Below are 25,019 nucleotides of genomic sequence, written 5' to 3'. Positions count from 1 at the left end.
GCAAAATACAGAATGATGGGATACAGGAGTTGAGGGTGCGGGTAGGAGGCAGGAGAGAATGGGCGAGAAATGAGTCTGGCCTTGATGGCAGGGGCCCAGGGTGCAGCTTCCTAAGAAATTATATACCAGGGAGGAGAAGAGATGTGTGTTTCAGATGATGACATCCTGTACTACATGCCATTTCTCCTCACCCTCAGCCTGAAAACCTGCTGTACCTCACCCCTGAAGAGAATTCTAAGATCATGATCACAGACTTTGGTCTGTCCAAGATGGAACAGAGTGGTGTCATGTCCACTGCCTGTGGGACCCCAGGCTATGTTGGTGAGTCTGGGAACAGGAGGGAGGATGACCAATTGGCTACATTTGACCACATAGATGTGATTCACCGAGAAGGACGTGAGTCACAGTTGTGAGGAGTCAGGGTTCAATTTCAGGGATGATCCAAGTAGAACAATCACTTATGAGGTTCAGGGCCAGCCAATCCATTGATCTCTAAACTACCCCTGCTGCTCCCAAGCCTACACAGCCTACCCCAACTTCTGCCTTTGTCTTTCAGGCTATACAAGGGAGAGAGACACAGTCACAAACTCAGAAACCTTTAGACAGTGAAGGGCTGTCCACTAGCCGCCTTTCTTTTCTCCCACTTGAAAGGAAACCACAGCCTCCCAGTTGTTGGTATCCTGGGAGCATAGTGCTGAGTTTGTATCTAAGGAACCCCCAAATCACGCCCTAGGAAACTGGCAGAAGTGGGGCCTCCTCCCTAAGCAGGAGGCTTCCAGAGCCCCCCAAAAAGTAATAGCAGGCAAGATACCAAGTGAGAGCAATCCTGAGATTCCTGGGGGAGAAAGTCCAGACTCAGAGCAGCCACTCCTGCCCCTTCCCTCTGAGCCGGTCCTCAACGGCTTGGGGTTAGGAAGTGGGAAGTACAACCATGACTCAATGGAGAGAATAGGCACTCGCCCTAAAAGAGAGGTTGGTACTTACCATTAGGTATTTAGTCCCACTGGGCACAAAGCCCTGGTGTCTGTGATCAATACAGACGACAGATAAATGCCCCAGAGCTCCCAATCAGTGGAAGACATGGCTCATTCCCTCGTGGAGCTCACGATCCGATCAAGCAGACTAAGCCCAGACCTCAGAAGGCACCACAGACTGATGGGACAGGTACAGCCGGCCCTCGGGGAGCTCCTCACTTGACAGAGGAGACTCAGTCTCTACCTTCATGGAGATCCTGATCTAGTCAGAGTGAGACAGTCCCTAACATGCAGGTTTTTCCATAGCCTCTGCCCTGGGGATCCCCAATCTGAGTGGGGAGACACAGGGTCTGCCTTCAGAAAGCACTCAGTCCAATGGGTGACACATAGCCCTGAGATCTTCAGTCTGAACAGAGTCATAGGCCCTGTCCTGGGGACCTCCTAGTTGATGGAAGAAGATTAGTCTGATGGGAAAGACAGTCCCTGCCCTAGGGGAGTTTGCAGCCGCTATAAATCCTCTTCTCTAAGCCTCTTCCTGACCTTCAGCCCTGAACCCACAGCCCTCTCGTCGTGCCCCAGCCTTGACTCTGCCTTTGGTTTGCAGCTCCGGAAGTGTTGGCCCAGAAACCCTACAGCAAAGCTGTGGATTGCTGGTCCATTGGCGTCATCACTTACATATTGTGAGTAGAAGCTGTCATTGGCTCAGTTCCTGGGAATTCTCAGATCCTGCTCACCCCCTCTTCTCCTGTCCCCTGTCTCAGCTCCTCAAGTAGCATCCACCTCCAAAGCATGGGCATATACATGTGCACACACACACACGTGTACACACATATGCACACGCACACACATGCACAGAAATATACATATGCACACACATACTTGTGCACACAGCTCCACCTGCCCTGGTGTCTACCAGGTAATAAAAACAGCTCAACAGGAACGCACTGTTCAGCCACCTGGTAGTCCACCTTCCTGCCCCCTTTACTGCATGTGCTGAGTCCTGCTCGGTGGAATGAGCAGTGAAAAGGGGAGAGGCCAAATGAAGCTCAGAAGCCACGTGGGCACAATATTCACATCTAAGATTTTCCTCCTGGTGATGTCAGCCCAAGGCCAAGCGGTGGCCTGGATGAACCTGGTCATTGCTCCTCCCCACACATTCCCAGCCTCTCCTTTCCAAACCTGCTCGCCACCCCTCCCGCTCCAGCCCTCCTCACTTGTAGTGAACTTTGCTCTTAGAAAAATAACCTACTGTTTGTTAGTTATTTACCACTTAATGTGGATTCAGTTCTCTATTTCTTTGGCTTATGATGAATAATGACTCTCATTCATTCACTCAACAAATATTCACTGTCTGCCTGCCCTGTGCCAATCACTGGTTTAGGTACTAAATACTAATAAAAAACAAAACAGCCTTTAAAATCCCTCATGAAGCTTACACTCAAGGATGGACATTCTACCATCCTTCTTAAAGAGATTTTATATCGCCCTAGCCGGTTTGGCTCAGTGGATAGAGAGTCAGCCTGTGCACCGAAGGGTCCTGGGTTCAATTCCAGTCAAGGACACATACCTTGGTTGCAGGCTCCACCCAGGCCTGGGCCTTGGCCATGGCTCATGCAGGAGGCAACCAATTGATGTATTTCTCTCACATCAATGTTTCTCTCTGTCTTCCCCTGCCTCTTCCACTCTCTCCAAGAATCAATGCAAAAATATCCTCGGGTGAGGATTTTTAAAAAATGGAGGGGGAAAAAAAGAAAGATATTTTACATCATCTGGGAGTCAGGGGAGGTACAGAGAGAGGTGGCAATGGTTTGAGGGAAGAATGGCCAAAGGGGCCTTCCAGGGCTGTCTGTTCCAAGCTTTGGCTGCTGCAAAAACACTTGATGGGACCTGCACCGTTCCTGAGTCAGAGGCAGACCCCCGTCCTGATCACACTGCTGGGGGGACCCTTGTTGCCTGCCTGTGTGGCCGGTGGGAGGCTGGCCCGCGGGGAGAGGCAGCAGCGTGGCCCTCCTATTCCACTGCAGGTTGTGTGGGTATCCTCCTTTCTATGAAGAAACTGAGTCTAAGCTTTTTGAGAAGATCAAAGAAGGCTACTATGAGTTTGAGTCTCCATTCTGGGATGACATTTCTGAATCAGGTAAGGCCGGTGGGTATGAATGACAAGATAACAGCCCCAAGGCAGAGGCTGCCGAAAGAAAAGAGCTTAACAAAGGATGACAGCAAGCTCTTGAAAGTCCCTGGGGAATCTTGCGGAAAACAGGCTGCCAGGGAGGGTGGAGAAATCTTTATCTGGTTCAAAAGCCAAATATATTCTGCGCATCTAAGGTTCATGCTTTCGCTTTCCCCGGAGACAGAACCACAGTCGGCCTGGGAAAAGCAGGGAGGTAGTCCATGTGAGGGCGCAGGAGGCACAGCCAGGGGAGTCTTCCAGCAGGACTTGCAAACCCAAGGCCAAGTTTTGCCTTTTACACACCGAGACCAAGGCCGTGCCATGTCCCTGTGCGTGAAAGGCTATCATTGCATGTTGTTGGACCCATTACGTAGAGATCAGAGCTGGGAAAAGCCAGCGCTCACATGCGTGCCCACGTGTGTGTGCAGGCCCCTGAATGGTGTAAATACACACGCTGGGGCCTCGTGACTAGAGGCGGACGTGCACTGCTACGTGGGTGAGGCTGAGGAGAGCCTCTCTTTGGTGCTTTATGGTGGGTTGTTGTTAGGTGGTTTGGATTTTTTTTTTTTTAAATCTCTTTTTAAGACTCTTAAAATTGCCTCTTTGGAAAATTAGCTAAAAGATGCATTCACTGCCACCCACCAGCCGGAAGTGAATTTCCATCAGTCAGGAAACCTGCTCCTTAGCCGCTGTGTCTTTGATTGCTCCTCTTAGCCAAGGACTTCATTTGCCACTTGCTGGAGAAAGACCCAAGTGAGCGGTACACCTGTGAGAAGGCCCTGAGGCACCCCTGGTGAGTGAGGACTGGGGTGGGCTCAATCTCCAACCCGTGGCTCCCCAGATTCCATGCTGACCGGTCCACATGGAGTGTGTCCCTGGAGTCTGCTTGCCCTGAGCTGTCCACTGTTGTGGCATCCGGGGAGCACAGGCGTGTTCATCAGGTCCAGCCAGAGACGCACACAGCATTTCATTAAGTGGGCTCAGACCCCAGGGTGGTGGCTTGGCCATCTAGTCAAGTGCCGAGGGCAGCAGCTAGGCTCTGTGTTAGCACTGGGGGGGCAACACTCAGCCCTAGTTCCCAAAAGGCAGCTCTGTCTATCCCTCAGAGCATCATTGAACTCTACTCTGCGGTCAAAACCTGTTCCATATGAGGTGATCTGAGAATGATCACAGTTCATGAAGGAGGTCAATAACGTCTTGGAACACCCCCTTTTCTTCTTGCTACACCCCTGCTCAAGAACTTACAACAGCTCCCTGTTTCCTACCCCAGCAATCCCAGGTTCCTTTGTCTTTCCAGGTTTTCCCTAATCTGGCCTGACCTCCCACTTTACTTCCCGGGATTCCCAACACGCCTTCTCTGTTCCGGAAAGGCCTATGAGCTATACTTCTGCCCCTGCCTTCCCTAGCCCCATATAGCAAGCTCTTTCCGAATTGCACCTTGGGTTATACCAGTGGCTGGCAAACTGCAGCTTGCGAGCCACATGCGGCTCTTTGGCCCCTTGGGTGTGGCTCTTCTGCAAAATACCAACTTCTGCGCATGGGCCACGAAGTTTCAATCGCACTGTACATGCACGCCCGCATGTAGTATTTTGCGGAAGAGCCACACTCAAGGGGCCAAAGAGCCGCATGTGGCTCGCGAGCCACAGTTTGCCGACCACTGGACCATTTTCCCCACCTGGAAGGTGCTGCCTCTGGCCTTGCATGTAGCATCCTTCAGGATCCAGAGTGGTTTCAGCCCTTCCCTGAAGCCATGGTTCCTCGGTCCCTGGCGTGAAGCGAGCCCCCAGGGATCAGGACCACGTCTGTTCCTTCGCTGGGTTGCTTAGTACCCAGCAAGGACTGTGCACACGGCAAGTGTCTGAGGAACACTGAAAGATGCATGAATAGAGACTGAGGGCACAGGAAAAGGGCCGCCTATATTGGGTGGCCTCACTGGGGAAGGTTTCCAGCAGGGAGTGGGTTCTGAGCAAACTTTTGAGCTAATGGATGGTGACAACCCAAGTGCCTCTGACCCAGGGGTCAGTAAACTTTTTATATAAAAAGCCAGATAGCAAATAGTTTAGGCTTTGCTGGCCATGCCACCTCTGTGGCAGCTCGTCAATCTGCCTTAATAGCACAGAAGCAGCCATAGCCCATCCTTGAATGAAGGGACATGTCCATGTCCCAGTAAGACTTTTTTTACAAAAGCGGCAATAGGTAGATTTGACCTACACACCGGAGTTTGCTGATCCTACTCCATCTAAAGCAAGTTTTGGTTTTGCCAAAGCACAGACCCCTGCAGACTTTCCCAGGGGACAGAGGAGCTTGGATTCCAGCCTTCCCTGCTGTGGGCCACCCTCTCCTTGGGCTCCTCTTGGTTTAACCTGGACCTACATGCACAGTCTCCTGGCTGAGTTCCCTTAGGCGTCCACTATCCAGGTGTCCCCTCTGCATCCACAGGATTAACGGGAACACGGCCCTCCACCGGGACATCTACCCATCGGTCAGCCTTCAGATCCAGAAGAACTTTGCCAAGAGCAAGTGGAGGGTAAGTGGTCCTCCCAGGAGGCCGCAGGCTGCTCTGGGCCCCTGGAAGCTGGGCTGGGGCAGAGCCAGTGGAGGGCTTTCCTTGAGGGTTCCTAGCAGATACTGGCACTCCCTGGACCCTCTCTGAACTGAGAAGTGGGCATTTTGGTTTCAAGAGGCCACAGGGCAGAGGGAAAGTGAGTCCTATGGCCCTCCGAAACTGGAGATGGCCAAGGCCGGTCTTGTCTCCTTAGCAAGCCTTCAACGCAGCCACCGTGGTGCACCACATGAGGAAGCTGCACATGAACCTGCACAGTCCCGGCATCCGCCCCGAGATGGAGAACAGGCCTCCTGTCACGAAAGCCTCAGAAGCTTCGAGACCCAGCTCCCCTGAGATCACCATTATTGCAGCCCCCGCCCTGGACCAGAGCGTGGCCCTCCCGGCCCTGACCCGGCTGCCCTGTCAGCACAGCCTCCGGCCCACAGCTTCCGGTGGCAGGTCCCTCAACTGCCTGATCAACGGCTCCCTCCGCATCAGCAGCAGCCTGGTGCCCATGCAGCACGGGCCCCTGGCGGTGGGGCCCTGTGGCTGCTGCGCCAGCTGCTTGAGCATCGGGAGCAAAGGGAAGTCCTCCTACTGCTCTGAGCCCTCACTCTTCAAAAAGGCCAACAAAAAGTACGTGTTTTATTTTTCTTTAAATATGGTTTTATATTGGTGCTTAGAGAGGGAGGAAGGGAGAGGGATAGAGAGATAGAAACATCGATGAGAGAGAAACATCATTGATCGGCTGCTTCCTGCATGCCCCCTACTGGGGGTTGAGCCTGCAAACTGGACATGTGCCCTTGCAGGGTATCCAACAGGTGACCTCTTGGTTCCTGGGTCAATGCTCAACCACTGAGCCACACCAGCCAGGCAAAAGTATGTATTTTCACCCAAAGACACAGGTCTTGCCCTACTCAGCCTGGGTCTGAAAGAATTCAGGCAACGAGCTAAAATAAATTGATGAAAGGATCTCTCCCACTCAAGGCAGCTCCGTAGGGTGGGAAGAGCTCTGGATCAGGGGTCAAGGGAAATGCTGTCCTTCCCACCCACTAGCTGTGTGGCCATTAACAAATCAATGTCTCAGCCTCTATTTTACTCATCTGTAAAATGGGCTCATTGAATTATATTTACCTGCTCAGCCTGCCTCACAGAGGCACTATAAAAGTTTGGTGAAGCAACAGGAATTATAAATGCCTGCAGCAACCTGGGTGTATGTGAATGAATAAGCATTACATTCCTTGAGTTTCTAGGGCCTCGGTGTTTTGGGGGGAGGAAGGGGACTTGCTTGTCATTTGTCTTTTCTGCAAGTGCTTGTACTTTCTGAACCGCCGAGAGCAAGCATGTCAAACTCAAAGGCTAACACAGGCCAAATAAAGGAGGCATGCGGGCCAGGAGTTTGAAATGCTTGGCCTAAGGAAGGGCTGAAAACTATCTGGGCTCTTCCCGCATCAATGACATCATAGCCTGCTGCCCCACTTCCTCTCCAGGAACTTCAAGTCCGAGGTCCTGGTGCCGGTCAAAGCCAGCGGCAGCTCCCACTGCCGGGCGGGGCAGACTGGAGTCTGTCACATTATGTGATCCCCGTGTCACTGCAGCTTCCAGGTGAGGGGACTAGAGGCAGGAGGGCTGGGCGGGGAGCCTGCTGGGGGAGCTTCTATCCCAGGAGGAAAGCCCCATCCCAGAGTCTCAATAATGGGGTCTGAGGGGTGGCAGCAGGGCACCCCCACTCCACCCTGCACCCTTTCCTCTGCAGGAGAGATGGCCAACTCGTCTCTGCCCTTCCGAACCTGGGTCTACTCTGCAGCAGGAGGAGGGGAGCAAGCGGGGCAAGGCATGGCAGGAGCAATTTCTGGTCAGAAGCAGCGAACTACTTCCGCCTGGGGCAGCCCCTCACCGCAGGCCCAGGCGTGAGCCTCCGGACGACAAGGCCTCTGAAGCTGTGGGCAGGAGGAACGGCACCCGCCAGCTTCCAGGCGGCCCTGGCCTGCTGCTCTGTGCCCCGCTCCCCACGTGCCGTGGCTCTGTGCAGTGTGCGTAGGTAGCTCTTGCCCAGGTCTGTGTTGTTTGTCTTGAAAAGCTTAACAGGCTGGCCAGGCTGTGTCACCCTCAGAGCAAAGCCATAAGGAGCATCTACCCAGACTCCCCACTCAGCACTCACTCGCTCCTGCCTCTCAGGCCTCCATCCCTGTGGCCAGGATGGGCTCACCAGTGTAGTCGCCTGCCCATCCCATCCGTATGAATGACGGGCAGCTGGGCGGTCTGCCTGTGCGCTCTCCAGGGAAATTTCTAACTCCAGGATTGTCTCCTCACTGTGCCGAGACCCCCAGCCTACCCCACCCCAGTCCAAAGGCAATGCCACACCCTCCAAGATGATACAGGAAGAAAACCATGACTAAGTACTATAAGGAGCAATATCCTGGCCAGACGCCCTCCGCACACACACCCAATTAAGTAAAAACTGGAAGTTGACTGTTTTCATTGCAGCCAGTAAGTGTAACTCTGCCTCTGCTCCCTTCTCTCTCCCTGAGAGTCAGGCATTCTTATCACTCCCCACTGTTCTTGCCATCCAACCCCCTTTCGGCTTCATGCTCAGTGTTGTGCTCAATAAAATGGACATATTTTTCTCTATGAGGCTTCCTTTGGTTCTTTTTTTTAAAACATATTTTTATTGACTTCAGAGAGGAAGGGAGAGGGAGAGAGATAGAAACATCAATGATGAGAGAGAATCATTGATCTGCTGCCTCCTGCATGCCCCCTACTGGGGATGGAGCCCGCAAACCAGGCATGTGCCCTGACCGGGAATCAAACCATGACCTCCTGGTCCGTAGATGGACCCTCAATCACTGAGCCATGCTGGGCAGGCTCATGGGGTTCTTCTAAAGTCAGAAGCAGCTCAGGGACTTGTGGGCATGTGTGGAGAGGAAAGTGCATGGAGAGGTTGAGGCCAGGAAGGACCTAGCACACATGGACTGGGAGCACGCGGTGTGCCAGGCACTTGGTGATGGGAGTTAACATACTGACCCATTGACTCCTCACAAGGACCCCTTGGAGCCCAGGTGGTCCAGCTGCAGCCTCCATGCTCCTAATGGCTGTATGAGAAGAGCATGAAGTTGAGGCCCAGCCCTGCCCTGCCACATCCATGACCCTGGGGAAGTGATGGAACCCTCTGTGTCACCTTGGTTTCCTCATTTGTCAGATGAGAACAACCGCGCCACCTACATCATGAAATAGTGCAGACCATGTGTCCTGCCCAGTGTCAATAAATAATACGCCTAATAACAATCAAGATGTTCCTATAGATAAATGTCTAGCCCAGTGCCTGGGCTATGGCAGCACACAAACCCTCAGGCCATTTCCATATCCACGCCCCATACACACATACATACACACACACACATACACACACACACACAAATACGTCCATTACAACTTCTCTTTGAGATCCCAAAACACAGAGGTTCTGGTCGTAGTGCTGCTTCTAGAAGCCCTGTGAATTTGGACACCTTGTTTCTCTTCTCTGGATTTCTATTCCTCGTCTATAAACATGAAATCAGGTCATTGTTTAAAGATGAAACGGCTCCTTGGGTCTCTAGAGGATGGAATCTGCCAGGCCCTGGCACAAAGGGGCTGGGTCCCCCTATGGTGATGAGCAAGCTGGAGGAGCAGCATGGGGCAGCTGACACCTCCTACACCACCAGGCCTGGGAAGGCAGACACATGTGATAAAGCGTCACTTTATGGGAGACAGACTATTTTCCTTCTTTGAACCTCCAGGCTCCTTTCCAAAGATTTTATTGGGCCTTTTCACGTGTACATCATTTGGGTTAAGTTTCTGTGTTGGTCCAGGGTTCAGCCTCAATGGAGAATAAAGAGCGAGGATACTTCCCAGCCTAGCTCCCTCCATTTGAGAGCTCCTGGTCACAAAGGTATGGCTCATCTCTGCCATTCGTGTCCCTCACATGTGGCTGTCCATCCGCTCAGCCTCAGCGGCGGCCCAGAGTAACATTAGCTGCACACCAGGGGTGGTCCAGGCGGTGCTTTCAGCTACATAAAAGGAACTGGAAAGCATTCCAAACCAGTCTGCTCCCCCCACCAAAAAAAAAGAGGGCAGATGCGTGGGGCCCGGGCTGGCAGCTGGAGCATCATTTGCAGGTGGCGTAGTAGAGCACCCGCTCATTGATGTGGTCGCGGATCTGCTCCACGTGCTTCTCCAGCCCCGTCAGGTCCGCCGAGCGAAGCATGATGGCCTGGCTCCCCTGCAGCAGCTCCGACTCCATGACTGAGGGCAGATGGAACAGCAAGGGGAGGAGGTGGGGCTGGGGAGACCCCCAAAGACTCCCAACCCTTCCTTCTCCCACCCACCCACCTAGAAGCAACACCTGCAGGAGGAATCACCTCTGGGGAGCTCCATGCCCCTCCAACCCTATCCCACTGCTGGAGAAACAAACATGGCAGAGGCCAGACCCAGGAAGCCCCTGCCCCACTTATCCCATGGCCCCTACCCTTCTCCTCTGCCCCAGGCTCCCTCTGTTGTCCCAGCTAATGGGGGAGGCCACTGGCACCAAGATTAGCACCTGCTGCGATTGGACCCAGAGAGCTGCCATCCCACCAATGATCCTCAACTGGGCCCTACAGTGAAGAGCTGGCCGAGTGAGCAGAATTTCTCCCCAGAATGCCACTCCAGATAAATCTAGTCCTCTCCCTGCAGTCCATTCTGCACAACACCACCAGACTGTGCATGGAGGATCTGAAGGACCCCAAAGTGGCCTAGTCTGGCCTACCTCTCCTGTCACCCTAGGCAGGAGACCCTCTACCACATTCATGAGAGCCGAGACCCGGCGGCAGCTGGACTTTTCCAGGAATAGAGAGGGAGTGCACTGCCTCGCTAGGCTCCAACGTTAGGCACCTCTAGTTGTTTAACAAAAGACTAATCGCCCTAGCTGGTTTGGCTCAGTGGATAGAGCGTTGGCCTGCAGACTAAAAGGTCTTGGGTTTGATTCCAGTCAAGGGCACATGCCCAGGTTGTGGGCTCGATCCCCCATAGGGGGCGTGCAGGAGGCAGCCGATCAATGATTCTCTCTCATCATTGATGTTTCTATCTCTCTCCCTCTCCCTTCCTCTCTGAAGTCAATAAAAATATATTTTTTAAAAATTAAAAAAGACTAGTCATGAAGCCAGAATCTGACCACTTCTTGCTTATACCCATCGTCCCAGGTCTATCTCCTGGGGGGTATAGGAATATATTTGCTCTGCCTCCCACATTGCAGTCCTTCAAATGTCTGAGACTCATCTTCTCTAGATTAAACCTCCTTAATTCCTTCATCCATTCCTCATTTGATGTAATCCTAGAGCCCTTCTCTACCTCTGATCCCTGGTCACTCTCCCCCTGATGTTTGGTTTGTCACTGTCCTTTCTGAAGGTGTAGCAGCCACCACTGAACACCACCTCCAGGTAAGATCCTATCAGCAGAGTGTGACAAGGCTGCTCCTGGGCCGACATTCGGCTGGGGAGCACTCATGTGAGCCTATGGGCTGATAAAATACTGAAATTTTAACAGCTGCTGTCCTGTTCCCAGTCCCCCTCCTTAGGGCCCCTATGCATGATCATCCTATAATCTTGTAATTAAAGGTAAATCTCTGCAAGCAGCTAAACGGCTGTCCCAAGGCTACAACCTGAGCTTTTTCTGACTGGTAAGTGCATGACACACTTACATAGTTTCTAAATATTTTTAATATCATCCCTGAGCCAGTATTTATTTTGGCTGTTTCATATGTATTCGCTCTTTGCCAGTAACAATGCATGGCTGACTTATATCAAGGTTACAGCTACTCAACACTCAAGTCATTTTCAGGTGAGTAACAACTCACACTTGCTTGTCACTTACTGGTTAATAGAGTGTTTTCACTACATTAGCCACTGAGAAGCCAGGCCTCACCTGTGCTGTACTTGTGGGTTTAGGCCCAAATGAGGCCAGAGGGGAAGATAACTTTTCTCCTTATTTAATTTCATAGTGTTTCAGCCCATCCTTTTAGACGTCTGAGATTTCCTAAAATACTGGTTCTCTTATCTAGTGTATTAACTACCTGTTGTACACAGATTTGATTAGCATATTCTTTATCTTCCTATGAAACATCAATGGGCAAGACCGCGCACCCACTGACCCAGCCCCTGGCTCCTCCATCAAGGTCAATTCCTCTCACCTCAGCCTAAGATCTGGCTGTTCACATTGACCCAACAGCCCAACCTTCTCCATAGAATCCACCTGGTTAGCCAGACAGATTTTTGTCTGCTTCTCTGAAATTCAGAGAAACTGAGGCGTGCGCTGGCACACCAGTGCAGTGACCCCATCACCATCACATCTTACAGACAGAGCCTGGTCCCTGGAACTCCCAGTCCTCCTTTCTGAGATACTCAGAACCCTTTCGGAAGCTCCTTTCATTACGCCTCTGCCGTATTTGAAACCCTTGAAAGGTCCCCTGCAGCCTCCAGGGCTGAGTCTGCCTCCATCCTGGCATGGAGGCCAGGTGCACAGACCCTGCTACTTCTCTCCATCCCACCCTGAGCCTCATCGGCCCTCCTCTCCTGCTGGGTGCTCCTGCCCCATCTTCAGAACATGCCTCATCCTTCCCGCCCACCCTGTCTTGAGATCCCTCCCTTCCTCACAGCCTCTCCCATGTGTATACATCTTTCAGGCCCATGTCTAATCTTATCTTGTCTGAACATCCCTTACTGAACATTTCTCTGACACTGTTTAGCCTCTGAATCCCCAGACCTCTTATTATTTGGGATCCTGTCATAGACCCCCTTATGCTATTAAATACAGTGCCATGCACCTGGTGAATAATAGGAAAAACGGTTACATCTGGATTGCAAGCTTCTTGAAAACAGGCCACACTGTGTGAACATCTACATTCCCCACAGCCCCACTGTTGTGGCCCATACTTACTGTAGGCTCAGGAACTTGAGAATGGCCCCGCTCCCTTAGCACCGAGAGCTCCAACAAGACTGAGCCTCAGAAGCCCTGGGGTGGGACCAGCCCTCACCTCTCATCCTGTCCATCATCTTCATGGTTTCTCCAAACAGCTCCTCTGCGTCCGTCTTGACTTTCAGGATGCGGCTGCCCTGCTCCCCCAGAGCAGGGCCCTGACCCAACCGTTCCTTCAACTCCGCATATTTTCTCTTTATTCTCTCAAATCCCTGAAAAAGGTAGAACAGTCTCTGTCACCATCATCATCATCATCCAAAGTCCAAAAGACCTTTGGCTAACGCAAGTGATGTCACCCAAATCAACAACGAGAGATACGGCACCACCTAATATCCCCGGTGGATTGGTTTTGCCTATTAAAAAAAATCAATCTAGGCCATAAACGATCTTAAACTTCTTCTGCATGTCCCTCCCTTCATCTATAGTCCCGGTCATTTCCCACTCACCTCCAGTACAGTGTCGGGCATATCGTTGTCCCTTAGCAGTATTTGACAGCTTGGCCATTGTACCAGGACTAAGTACTAACGTCCCTGGTACACTGACAACATTGAGAATAGCTCTTTGATCTTCTCTCTGGTCTAATACTGGCCAGAGAGAGAGAGGGGGAGCTCTCAGGTTAGGCTAAGTCAAGAGTGTGTCCGGGCTGGGCAGCCATGACAGGGACAAGCTCTGGATCGGGTGTCAAGAGACTTGCTTTGTGCATGGAAAGAGTGCAGAATCTCAGAGGGAAGGCAGGGGAGGGTGGGTGGGTGGAAGGTCATCAGCCAAAGACTTTGTATGCATATATGTGGTGAGCCGGCACGGCTATGGCATGCTCAGCCCCAGGGCGCCTTATGTGCCTCGCCACCTCAGCCAGGTTCAGTGACCCTGAGAGGGGGCGGTGAAGGATGGAGAAAAGACAGACAAGAGAAAAAGCTGAGTCTGGGTGGGATGCGCTCCAGGATGGAGAGACAGCGCCACAGACTACAAGCCGTGTGTTTATTTCATAGCAGATGCCACCAGGCAAAGTAAGGGTGTGATCAAGATGTTTACAACATTCTAGTGGGTTTCAATCCTACTCAACTACATGCACCTGAACTCTATCAACCCAACATCACTCAGGCACGTGGGGTCACGTGTTCGGACCATAGGTTCAAGCTTACAACTACAGCTGTTGGCCATAATTATGCTGGGAGGGCTCTGCCCTCCAAGCTGGGACTTGCACGTGACCACGAGAGGACTGTGCCCTCTCATTAGTCCGAGGCTTGAACCTATCCAAACACCGTAGCCCCTCTCCACACGTATATGCATAACCGATGGACACAGACAGTAGGGTGCTGAAGGCCTGGGGTGGAGGTGGGGGGCTGGAGGAGGTTAATGGGGGGGGGGGGCATATGGAATACTTTCAACAATAAAGAATTAAAAAAAGAAAAGACATCTGCTTTGTAGATGAGCTTTGCTTTGGACAAAATTACCATTTTATCTGCAAAAGGAGAAGGATTGGACTAGATCGTGTCCAACATGTCTGAGTCAGCTATGATCAAGGCAGCCAGAAGTAGAATTCAGATGTCTGGCTAGTTTTGGGTGAATCCTGAAGCCCCTTCTGGTTATTCTAGAATAACTGTCATTCTACTTGCTCTTGAACCCCTCATCCTACAAAGTGTACAAGTATCTCCTATAAAGGGCCCTCTCTTGCTCGCGAGCCTCCCACCCCCGCGAACCGCTGTGCTTCCTCAGGCCACTGTGGCCTCTCGGTACCTCCTGGGCACTCAGGGCCTGCCGGCTGGCACCCTCCGCGAGCTGCTGAGCCTGGGCTGCCTGTGTCTGCTGCTGCCTGGCCTGGCGGCGGAGCTCCTCCATCCGTGCTTGGAAGCCACCCAGCTGCTCCGTCATGCTCGTCACCAGCCTTTCCGCTGGCCCCAGCACCTGCTGGACCTTTGTGGAAAGAGGGAGACCTGGTTCCGTGGTGGGCCTCACAGGCAGTGGTCTTGACCCCTCCTCTCTCCACCGCACCAGGCAGCTACAGCCTTCTCCAACCAGAACATCCCTACCGCCCCCTCCCCATCCCCGGCCTGTCCAGGGCCTCCCGGCCTCCCCCTTCTCCAGTTCAGCGACCCCACTCCTTTCTGCGCCTGGCTCCAAGGCCTAAGGCCAGGTTCAAGGCTACAACCCTCCGTCTTCGGGGCCCCGGCTCGGTTCCCATCCAGGTCACTTTCTGGCATCTTCTATGCCTGTGCCTGAATCTGTTTGCTCATTCCCAAACTGAGGGAAGGAGGCCGTGACACCTCACCTCGGCAACCCTGTCCTGGATGAGCTGAAGGGAGCGGCTGGTGCCCTGCATGGTGTCCTGTGCTTCCTGCAACACCACGCTGCCCTGGCGCAGGTTCCCCACCACGTCCTCCACCTGGCCCTCCACTGCGTGCGCCCGGCTCCTGGGGCCGACAGGGCAGAAGGGAGAGAATGGGTGGGCAGGAATGAAGAGGCGAGTGGTTCCACCTACTCACCAGTCCAAGAGAATGTTCTTCTCAGCCAAGACAAGGGAGAACTAACTCAGTAGCTTTTCCATGCCAGGCCCCCACCCAGCAGACATGATGAATGGGAGGTTATGTCAGAGACACCCTGTGGGCACGGTTTCCCATGTGGAAGGCAAGGGTCACCTTGAGTAAAGTTCCACTGAGTCTCACATCACCATTCCCCACCACAGTGAGCACCCCCTCCTGTCTCCCAGCCCCCCTGCACCCCTCTGACTCGGAGATCTTCTTCTCTCACTTCCAGCAACAGACTTGGGGAGCAGGACGCCAGCCCAATGCTGGGCAGGGAAAAGGAGTTCAGGCCCAGGGCCCTACCTGGCCTGCTCGGCCTCGGCCTGGAGCCTGCGGGCCCGGGCAATGTCCTGCTTGGTCTGGGACAGCACCAGGTCCACGTTGGGGAGCCTGGCTGCGATGGCCTGGATCTCATTCATCTTCCGCAGGACCGTGGCCGAGTCTGTGGGCAGCCACAGGGCCAGCACCGCCTCACTGACCTCCTGGATGGTGGCTGCGTCGGTGTCAGGGTCTAGAAGACAGCCGGCGGTCAGACTGGGAGAGCCCCGCCACCTCCCCCAAGGTCAGAGGCCTCTCTGGGCTGAGCGGCACCCGGGCGGGGGGTGGGGGGGGCACCACTGTGGCATCTCGCCTGGTGCCCCAAGGCCCTGCTGCCCCCTCTCAGGCACACTCAGCGGCCCATTCTCTGAGGGCTTCCGGGATGTGGGAAGATGACTGTCGGCACAGCTGTGACAACTGAGTGTCTGGTGGCACAGGAAACGGCAGGCTGGGGAGAAGGAGGCGGTGCCAGACAGCTGGTCCTGCACAATGCTGGAGCACAAACATAATCAGCCCTAAATTGGGGAGGGCGGCCAGGAACTGGAACTGCTCCCTTGGCAATACGACCCCTTCCGCGTGCTCCCCCTCAGACCAGAGTGCTCTTTTTGGCAAAGGCAGATGAAAATGATCAGGTCTTTGCTCAAAGGTCACCTTTTCAGAGAGGCCAACCCTGGTTATGCAATCTCAGATCACAACCTCCACCCTGCACTGACCTCTCTTACCTTCCTTCTCTGCTTATCTTTCCCTGCTTTATCACCACCCACATGCCAACACGTAGCTCATTTATCTGGTTTTCTGTCTCTTTTCCTACTAGAACCTGAGCTCCATGAGGGCAGGGTCTGTTTCATCCATAGCTCTATCCCCAGCCCCTAGCAGAGTGCCCGGCACATAGAGACACTCAGTGTTTGCAGAGTGACTGAATGACTGCAACTGCTAGTGGAGCCACCTGGGGCAAGGCAAATGGCCTCTCTCAGCTCAGTTTCCTGATCTGTGAAATGGGAATAACCATCCTCAACCTGAAGGGATGAAATGACACAATCAAGTAGCAAGAATTTTACAAACCATCTTTGGATCAGAGATTAAGCTCAGAAGCCCAGAGAGAGCATCTCCTCCGCATCTCTCCCTGTTCACTTTTTACAGATTCCACTGCTACTGATGCAGTAGTGAAGGGAACAGGGAGCCCACCTACCCAGATGGTTTGCCCTGAACTTGAACTCCTCTGGGGCCCTAGGACCCAATCTAAAGGGTCTGGGATAGGCTTCCTAGAGAGTAAGATACCTGGAGAGTTCCTAGAGGATGAGTAGGAATCAGCAAGTAAGGAGAGGTGGGGCAGGGAAGACAATCCAGGGAGAGGAAAAACATTAGCAAAGGCAAGGAGGCAAGTGTGTGTGTGTGTATGTGTATGTACTAATATGTGTGCACGCTCATGCTTGTGTGTGTGCTCATGCTCCTGTGTCCGTGTGAACTACAGAGTAAGATGAGTCCTCTGCACTCCCTCCAAGCTGGATGCCCATAGGCAAGTTACTTGGCCTCCCTCATCTGCAAAGGCGGTGGGAACGGAATGATGTAATACATGAGAAGCACTTAGAACAGTGGTTTCTCAACCTTGGCTGCACATTAGATCACCTGGGAATCTTTTTAAAATCCTGATTTCTGGGCCTCATCCTGCGGAAATTCTGTTTCTTTGTTATGGGGTGGGGCCACAACATGAGTAACAAAGAAACAGAATTTCCAGAGGATGCGACCCAGAAATCAGGATTTTAAAAAGATTCCCAGGTGATTCTAAGGTGCAGCCAAGGTTGAGAACCACTGACTTAGGACAATGCGGGGCACTTAGTAAGAACTCAGTAAACCTGAACTATTGTTTTGTCAGTTCCATTTGAAGAGCCAGGAAAGGCGACACCCCGGCTTCCCCAAGGTCTCCGCCCCCACGCTGTGACCCTGAGTGCCAGCACCAGGACTCTGGGGACCAGACCCTGCCATGGAGACTGAGCACTGTCCTGGGTCCCTCCTTCTCTCTGCCCCTGGCTCTGTAATGGGACTTGACCTGAGACACAAGTATAACTGAGAGGACAAAAGTGGCCCCCCCAGCCCGCAACTCCCTGCTGTTCATGGGAGCCTTGCACCCTGAGGACAGACTTGGTCTGAGTCTGGGCCCCAAACTTTGCCCTGCCCCTTTGTCCACATTTGTTGGGCACCATCTCCCTGCATTCCCAGGTAATTCTCTCCCCACTGGGGCTCCCTGGGAGGGTGGCTCCAACATGACCCCAGAGAAGCCAGGGGACCTCAAGGGATCCTTTCTGCCCCTCTCCGACCGGCTATCAACTCTCAGGAGGGGCTTCCACCTGTTTGGAGCAAAGGCAGTTCAATAGTAGCAAGAAGAACCACTGTCGTCACACCAAGCCCTTCAGCTCCTTTTAACAAGGCTCCCAGCCAAGCAAATTCCCTGGCGGGGACCAGAAATCTAATATCAACTCATATTCCTGAGGCACCTTTAATTTTTCAAAACACATTTTACATCAGTGACTCGATCCCCGGAATACACTTGTGAAATACTACCACCCCAGTTTGCAGAAGCAAAAGATGAGGCAAAGCGAAGAGCGACTTGCCCAGAGTCACCAGGTTCCTGCATCCTGTCCAGGGAACTTTGTGCTCCCCGGGGGGCGTGAGAGGGGCTCTGGTTCATTTATTCATTCAACCAGCGTTGGGTGTCTGGCCTTATCCTAGGTGCCAGTGACACAGAGAACAAGACAGACAGCCATCCCTGCCTTTTGGAGTTTAGGGGAGACAATTCACTCCTGGAAGAATGGATTCTAGAACACAGGCTCGGAGCAACGTGATGAAGGTCAGATGCCAAAGGGGAGTGGGAAGGAGGGATGGACCAGGTAGGACAGTCATGGAAGCCCTCCCCCTCCCCCTGCACGGGAGATGATATTTAAGCTGAGACCTGGAGGGCAAGAATGCGCAGCCTTGGAGAGAGCACGCCAAGCAGAGAAAGACCAAGCAAAAGTCTCCAGACAGGCAGGAGCCTGGCCTGTTCAAGGTCATCAGTGAGCAAAGCAGGAAGACACAGGGCCACCTACCCCGGAGGTGAGCAGAGGCCACGATAAGGTGCTGGGAGTTTATTGCAAGAACAAGGGGAAGCCAGGGGAGGATTTTAGGCATGAGTGGCATCCCACGCACACATTTTTTAAAGTTGTTTTTGGCTGTTTTTGTTGAGGACGGACCTGAGGGAGCAGGAGGGGAGGTGGGAGCAGCCAGCCAGGGGAGTGACAGAGCCTGGCGCAGGTGGCCTGGAGGCAAGGGAAGGAGGTGGCTGGCTGACCTGCCAGGACAGCAGGAGTGGAAACATCAGCCCAGAGGTGGGCAAAGGCCAGGCTCACCTGAGAGGAAGTCCCGGACCTGCTGGATGAGGAGCCGCGTGCGCCTGACGTCTTCCTCCATCTGGGAGCGGCTGGTGCTCACCTGGGTCTCCAGGCGCTGAGCATCTGACTGCACCTGCGAGGCAGCCTCCTCGGCCGCCCTGATCTGCAGACACGCGCTACAGGTCAGCGATCACCAGAACCCCAGGAGGGCCTCCCCGCAGACCCCAGGGTTCTGAGGACACCCGCTACCCAAGATCTGCCTGGGAAACATTTGTAACTAACTCAGTTTGGTCCCAGAGAAAAGTGATGTGGAGTCAGATTTTTTTTAAAAAAAAAAAAAAAGCCCAAAACATTGGCACCAAAGTCTACTTCTGACTTGCTGTGGGGCCCGGGCAAGTCAGGGGACATCTCTGGTCTGTAAAATGGGAATTGACCTCTCCAGGGAACTGTGTCCTCTCTGCCTCCTCCTTTGGGTGCCCACCTCACCTTGGTCGCACCTACCATCTGTCTGGTCTGCTGGAGCTGGGCGTTGAAGCCCCGTAGCTGCGCGGCCACCTGCCCCGCTGTCTGGAAGGCCCCACCGGCCTTGGGGAGGGTGCCTCTGCAGTGGGAGCCGCAGGCTGTGCCGTTGTCCCGGGGACAGAGCTCACCAGGGCACGCTCCTGGGGTGCAAGGTGTCTGCCTGGAGCCCCCGCAGAGCTGTGCAGAGAGGGGCCATCAGAGGTACCCAAGGCTCCTCAACAACCACTCCCATCCCACACAAAGAGCCAGACATCTCCATGGCAACTGGGCACCAGAAATCTGTTTCCTTGGCAACCGTTGAGCACACCGTGAGGGGCCAAGGGTCAAGATGGGAGGGGGAGTGGGATAGATTCACACTGCCCTAACAGGAAATGCATACAAGTAGTTGGTGTGTGACAAGCTGGGGTGTGTGACAAGCTGGGACTGGGCATCCGGGAAGTGGGGCTCCATGCCATGCCTCGCCTCACCTTGTTGATGGTGGGTGTCAGATCAGGCAAGGAAGCCATCTCTAGCTTCAGGGCTGCGAGCTGGGGACTCCCAGCTCCTCCGCCGCCTCCCGCCTGCTGCTCCAGCTTCTCGGCCTCTCTCCGGCTCTCCCTGACTTGGAGCAGCCGGTGGGAGCTGTCGGAGACCTGCTGGGTGGCCTGGGTTGACCGCTGGTAGGCTTCGGTCAGCATCCGGAAGGCTCCTGTGGGAAGAGGAGAGGGAAACTGAGTCACCCTGGACCAGGAGGTCTGGAGATGGAGGATCAGGAGGCGAGGTGTGGTGTGGTTGTGCACGGGGCTAAGCTCCCCCTCCTCACCTGAAGGGTCGGCACCGCTGATCTTTTCAAACTGCTCCCTCTTATTCTGGTACAGAACGAGGAGGTGATTGAAGCTTCTGTCCAGAGTCTCCAGGTCTCCGGGGAGGGACAAGGTCTCCTCCTCCAGGGGCAGAGCGGGCTGCAGGTTCTGCAGGGTCCGCCTGAGATGTGAGAGAAGTATGCACTGACATACAGGAGGGGTTGACTCCCCAGAAATAGTCCTCCTTTTCGAGAAACTGCTACCAAGTCAGGAAGGACAGAGAGGCCTTCAGCAACGGTAATGGGACACAGATGCCACAGGCTGAGGATTCTGCTGGGCAAAGGCTGGGAGGGCAGCCTAACCTCCCTCCCTCCCTCTGCAGGCAGGTTCAGGAAAACCTCTCCTTCCGTGACTACCGTGCCCCCAACATCCCCAACTCCCCTGCACCTTGACTGTGACCCCGACATCCCAATTCCCCTGCACCTTCACTGTGACCCTGACATTCCTGACTCCTCTGCACCTTGATTGTGACTCTGACATTCCCAACTCCCCTGCACCTGCCCACAGTTGGCTCCCTTTAGGGGCACCCTGACCCTCCTCCTGGGGTCCCTACAGGTTGACCTCAGCCACCACCTGTGCAAGTAACTGAGGCTCTCCTCAGTAGCCACACTTGCCCACTGAGCTCCCACAGCTGCTGCCCGCTGGCTGGCTGCACCTGAAGGGGGTCACCTGCCCAGACCCAAGCCATAGAGCTTTCAGAGATAGGCCTCTCTCCAAGCCTCGCGTGCTCCACCTCCAGGCTGTGCTCAGGCCTGGGCCGCCCATCCACGGACTGCCTGTCCGTGCCTACCAAACGCCTAGGGACTCGCTGCTCGATTGTGAGTTAGGTCAGTCACACACCTGGACAGCTCTGGGCCCTGACGTCCGTGAGGGCTCTGGGAATGGAAACTAATTATAGAAGCTTCCAGAGCTAAATCTCACTAAGAAGGCGCCTCTGCTGGTAGGAGGGGTGTGGGTGGGACTGCTTCCATTCCAAAGAAAAAGACAAGTTATTCTTAGATCCCCTGCCTCTCGGATGCCCTCCACCTGCCGGGTGACTAATCCAGAGCTGAATCCCTCTCCCAGGCAGGCCCGGCACTGGAAAGAACCCGGCTCGGACTCGGGCCTGGGCTCAGAGTTCCCCCCGTGGCCGCAGGGCTCTGTCACCTCATCTACCTGGGCTTGTTTCCTCACCTGAAAAATGGAAGTGATGACACTCATCACACCAACCACACGGGCCGTTGTGACAGTTAAAAGAGTCTGTGGAAATGTTTTGTAAACGACAAAGGGCTCTACCCACGTGATGAAAGACTGGTGTGAGGCCCTGTGGCCTAATTCTTCTCAGGGCTTGGCAGGGAGAGGATTACCTGAGAGAGGAGATGGCATTGGCCACCTCGGCCACCTCCCGCTCGGTGGCCGGGGCGCTGCCAAGAATCGCCTGGATCTGTTCTATCTTGGTCTTTGCATCCAGGATCCGGGAGGCCAGGCGGGGGTCCTCCAGGCCGGACCCGGGCCACAGGCTGGCGGTGGCATTGTGGAGGCCGTGGAGGCGCCGGGCCTGCTCCTGGAGGTCGGCGTCATAGGTCTGGAAGCAGGGATGGCAGGCCACACACAGCGGGTAGCGGTCACAGTAGCCTCGCTGGCACTGGTCACAGCGGGGCCCGGTCAAGCCAGGGCGGCAGAGGCAGCGGCCCGAGGCCTTGTCACAGCCTGGGCCCTCCGTCCCCCGGAAGTCACAGTCACAGGCTGGGGAGGAAGAAGGGGGCCGGGGTCAGGGAGACAGAGGGCTCTAGTCGGGAGAGTCTGAAGAGGAGGTCTTTCTGACTCAGAATAAGAGACCAGAATAAAAACACGGTGACGCCAGCAACCAAAGCCAGCACTGTCTGAGCACCTACTATGTCCCAGGCACTGTTCAAAGTCACCACACACACAGGAACTCGCTTAACCTTCACAGCCGCTCCACAACAGCTCAGATGAGGCAACTGAGGCCCAGAGAGGTTAGGTACCGAGTGCCCCTTCCCCAAAGGAGAAGACTGAAGCCTGCAGGGGGGTGAGGGGTGACTTGTCCTTGTCACTCAGTAAGGCTGAGTGAGCGTGGCCACTTGTCAAATGAACTTTCTGAGCAAAGTAGTCCTTTCCCTCAGGATTCACTGTCTCCACCTATGAAGAGGGACCACGCATCGCCCCTCCCCGCTGCAGCCCTGGAGATGGCGCTGAGAAATGCTTGCTCAGGGAGGTGGGGAGCAAAGCACCCTCCTGCCATGGGGACGCGGGGAGGACCCCATGTCCCTGGCCCAGGGCTGGGAAGCCACGCCGGCTGCTGGAGCAGTGGGGAGCCTGAGCTCTCCCGGGGCCCCCAGGGCCCACCACATGAAGCACATGGCATCCTCCCAGATCCCAGACCACGTGCCCCCACCACGGGCCCACCCACGTGCTCATCCCACCACAGCGTCCACGTCCCCCTGCTCCGCGGGCACGAACCTCGGCATCCGCCGGCCGCGTCGCCGTAGGTCTGGTCGGGACACTGGCGGATGGCTGCAGCGTTGCACATCAGGCCACCAAACCCTTCCCGACAGGGGCACTGCCCTGTGAACTATGGGGAGGGGGGAGACCATGAGGGAGCCTCCCTGGAACCCCAGCCTCGGAGAACCCCCTGGTGTGGCCCCACACAAGGGCTTCCACTCAGAGACAAGCTCTTCAGTCTCAGCCCAGGATGGCCCCGCAGAAGGGGTAGCGCATGGGCAATGCTAATGCTCCCAGCCACAGAGGGAGCTCACTGCTCAATTGTGAGAGTTAGGGCAGTCACACACCTGGACAGCCTGGGCACTGATGACGTCAGTGAGGACTCTGGGGATGGAAACTAATTATAGAAGCTTCCAGAGCCAAAGCTCACTAAGAGTGGGTGGCCTCTCAAAGGCGCTGGTGACAGAGCAGCCCAGCCTGCCTCTGGAAAGGCCCAGAAGGGCAGTGGGAGGGGATATGGACGTGTTGGTGGATGGGTCCCCTCTCCTGTCCGGGTGCCCACGGGATCACCCCCACCACATACCGGGTTGCACTGGGGGCTGAGGGAGTTGTTTGGGTCGCAGGCACATGGCTCGCAGCCCCGGCCACTGGCCAGCTTCCAGTGGTAGGGAGCGCACTGGTCACATTTGGGGCCCACCACATGGGGCAGGCACAGGCAGCGCCCGCTCTCCTCTTCACATGGCATGTCCCGTCGGGACCCCAGGATGCTGCAGTCACAGCCTGCAGGAGGGAAGGCTGCTGAGCTCAGGGGTCAGCCCACCAAAAGCTCACCCCCAGAGAACAGGCAGTAGGAGGGGCCCAGCCTGGAGAAGAAGCAGGCAGGGCTGATCCCTCCAGATAACCTGGCTGACTCAGAAGGCGGGTTCCCACCAGTCCCAGCAGCTGCCCAATGGGCTGCCCGCCCTGCCTCCCACTGGTTGACTCAGTCCCACCTTCCAAACTGGGCCTGTGCTGCCACCTGCTGGAAGGCATAGCACAGCGAGCTGGTTAAGTCATGGATCTGGTGGCTCCATGCAGCCTGCCCCAGGCCATGCCAGGCTGGGCCCCCTACTCACGGTGGCAGCCCTGCGGGTTGGTGTAGGTGAGTCCTGTAAAACCCGGCTTGCACAGGTCGCAGCGCTCCCCCTGCACATGCTCCTTGCACACGCACTGCCCGGTCACTGGGTCGCAGGGAGCCCCCGGCACTGCCCCGTCCGGGTCACACTCGCAGGCTGAGAGACAAAAGTGGCCACCACAGGAGGAATAAGGAAGAACAGAGAGTGATGAGCCCATTGTAGGAGCCAGGCTTCCTGGTGAAAACCTTAGTAGAGCTATTTAAACCCTCTGTGCCTGTTTCCTCAGAGGCTTCTTTTGAGGAATAAATGAGTCATGTCACAGGGACCAGGGCTGGGCAGGTGTTATGCACTATACACGTTCTGTCACATTATTTACTGAACACCTACTATGCACCAAGCACTGAGCCAGGCACTCTGGCATGCTGCCCTAGGTCATCCTCATGACAACCATGAAAGGTTATGAACATCCCTACTGTGCAGATGGAGGAAACTGAGGCTCACTGATGGTAAACAATGTACTCGGGTCACACAGCAAGAAAGTGCTGGAAACAGAAGTCAAACTCAAGTTGTTCTCACTTCATAAATAATATCAACAGGAAGTGACCCACCACCACACCGAGACCTCTTGCGTGCCTTTCAGAACACAGACTCCCTGCCTCTAGAACGGCTTTCCTGATTAACCCCGCCTGAGTCGGATGGCTTCCGTCCAGCCTGCTCTCTCCCGGACGAACCCCTGGACCTGTGACCAAGTCAAGTCACCCTGGGCATTCATTCCGTTACATGCCATTCATTTCTTTATTCACTAAACATTCTTTGAGCCTCAGTTATTTGCTTGTCATTGTGTGAGGTCCCAAGGATACAAGATATAATCCCTGCCGTGGAGGAATTCTCAATGTTTGGGGGAAATGGACAAACATGGAGCAAACCACCTTATAGCCTGTAAAGGCAGTGACCTATATAAAGACAAAGGGCTGTGCCCTTCCTTTTCCTGTGTGTATGATTTCTATTACCAAACTGTATATGTGCTTCTAGACAGCAGGGACTGTATCTGATATTTACCTTTTTTCTCCTAGGCCCCAAATAAGGATTACATATGATTGATTGACCAATTGACTAGTGGTCCAGGTCACTTGCTTAGAAACAAGCGCACAGCTAAGTTAAAACAATGCCCCACAATCCTGACACACAACGAAGTCTTCCTGTGGGTTTGTGTGTCC

At 54.4% G+C, this 25,019-nt stretch overlaps 2 protein-coding genes across 2 annotated transcripts in view; one reads left to right on the top strand and one right to left on the bottom strand.

Moving 5' to 3' along the window:
- The window catches only part of CAMK1G (calcium/calmodulin dependent protein kinase IG), a 30,261-nt gene extending 21,941 nt beyond the window's left edge, over window positions 1–8,320 (top strand). The window contains exons 6-13 of the mRNA XM_081112156.1: window positions 198–321; window positions 1,579–1,654; window positions 2,999–3,111; window positions 3,859–3,937; window positions 5,584–5,671; window positions 5,904–6,325; window positions 7,180–7,294; window positions 7,446–8,320. Coding sequence (XP_080968282.1) covers window positions 198–321; window positions 1,579–1,654; window positions 2,999–3,111; window positions 3,859–3,937; window positions 5,584–5,671; window positions 5,904–6,325; window positions 7,180–7,270 — 993 coding nt within the window. The 3' untranslated portion in view covers window positions 7,271–7,294; window positions 7,446–8,320. The remainder of the gene's footprint in view (window positions 1–197; window positions 322–1,578; window positions 1,655–2,998; window positions 3,112–3,858; window positions 3,938–5,583; window positions 5,672–5,903; window positions 6,326–7,179; window positions 7,295–7,445) is intronic.
- A 26-nt stretch (window positions 8,321–8,346) lies between these two features.
- The window catches only part of LAMB3 (laminin subunit beta 3), a 44,156-nt gene continuing 27,483 nt past the window's right edge, over window positions 8,347–25,019 (bottom strand). Inside the window, exons 13-25 of the mRNA XM_081112079.1 lie at window positions 23,803–23,958; window positions 23,271–23,467; window positions 22,706–22,817; window positions 21,592–21,970; window positions 20,206–20,366; window positions 19,871–20,091; window positions 19,383–19,580; window positions 18,900–19,044; window positions 15,502–15,709; window positions 14,946–15,087; window positions 14,414–14,590; window positions 12,735–12,888; window positions 8,347–9,970 (exon numbers count right to left, since the gene is read on the bottom strand). Coding sequence (XP_080968205.1) covers window positions 9,834–9,970; window positions 12,735–12,888; window positions 14,414–14,590; window positions 14,946–15,087; window positions 15,502–15,709; window positions 18,900–19,044; window positions 19,383–19,580; window positions 19,871–20,091; window positions 20,206–20,366; window positions 21,592–21,970; window positions 22,706–22,817; window positions 23,271–23,467; window positions 23,803–23,958 — 2,387 coding nt within the window. The 3' untranslated portion in view covers window positions 8,347–9,833. The remainder of the gene's footprint in view (window positions 9,971–12,734; window positions 12,889–14,413; window positions 14,591–14,945; window positions 15,088–15,501; window positions 15,710–18,899; window positions 19,045–19,382; window positions 19,581–19,870; window positions 20,092–20,205; window positions 20,367–21,591; window positions 21,971–22,705; window positions 22,818–23,270; window positions 23,468–23,802; window positions 23,959–25,019) is intronic.

The sequence above is a fragment of the Myotis nattereri genome (assembly GCF_964212035.1).
Source record: "Myotis nattereri genome assembly, chromosome: 18".
Lineage (NCBI taxonomy): Eukaryota > Metazoa > Chordata > Mammalia > Chiroptera > Vespertilionidae > Myotis > Myotis nattereri.
Note: the sequence above shows the minus strand (reverse complement) of the source record. Positions and strands in the feature narration are given on the sequence as shown.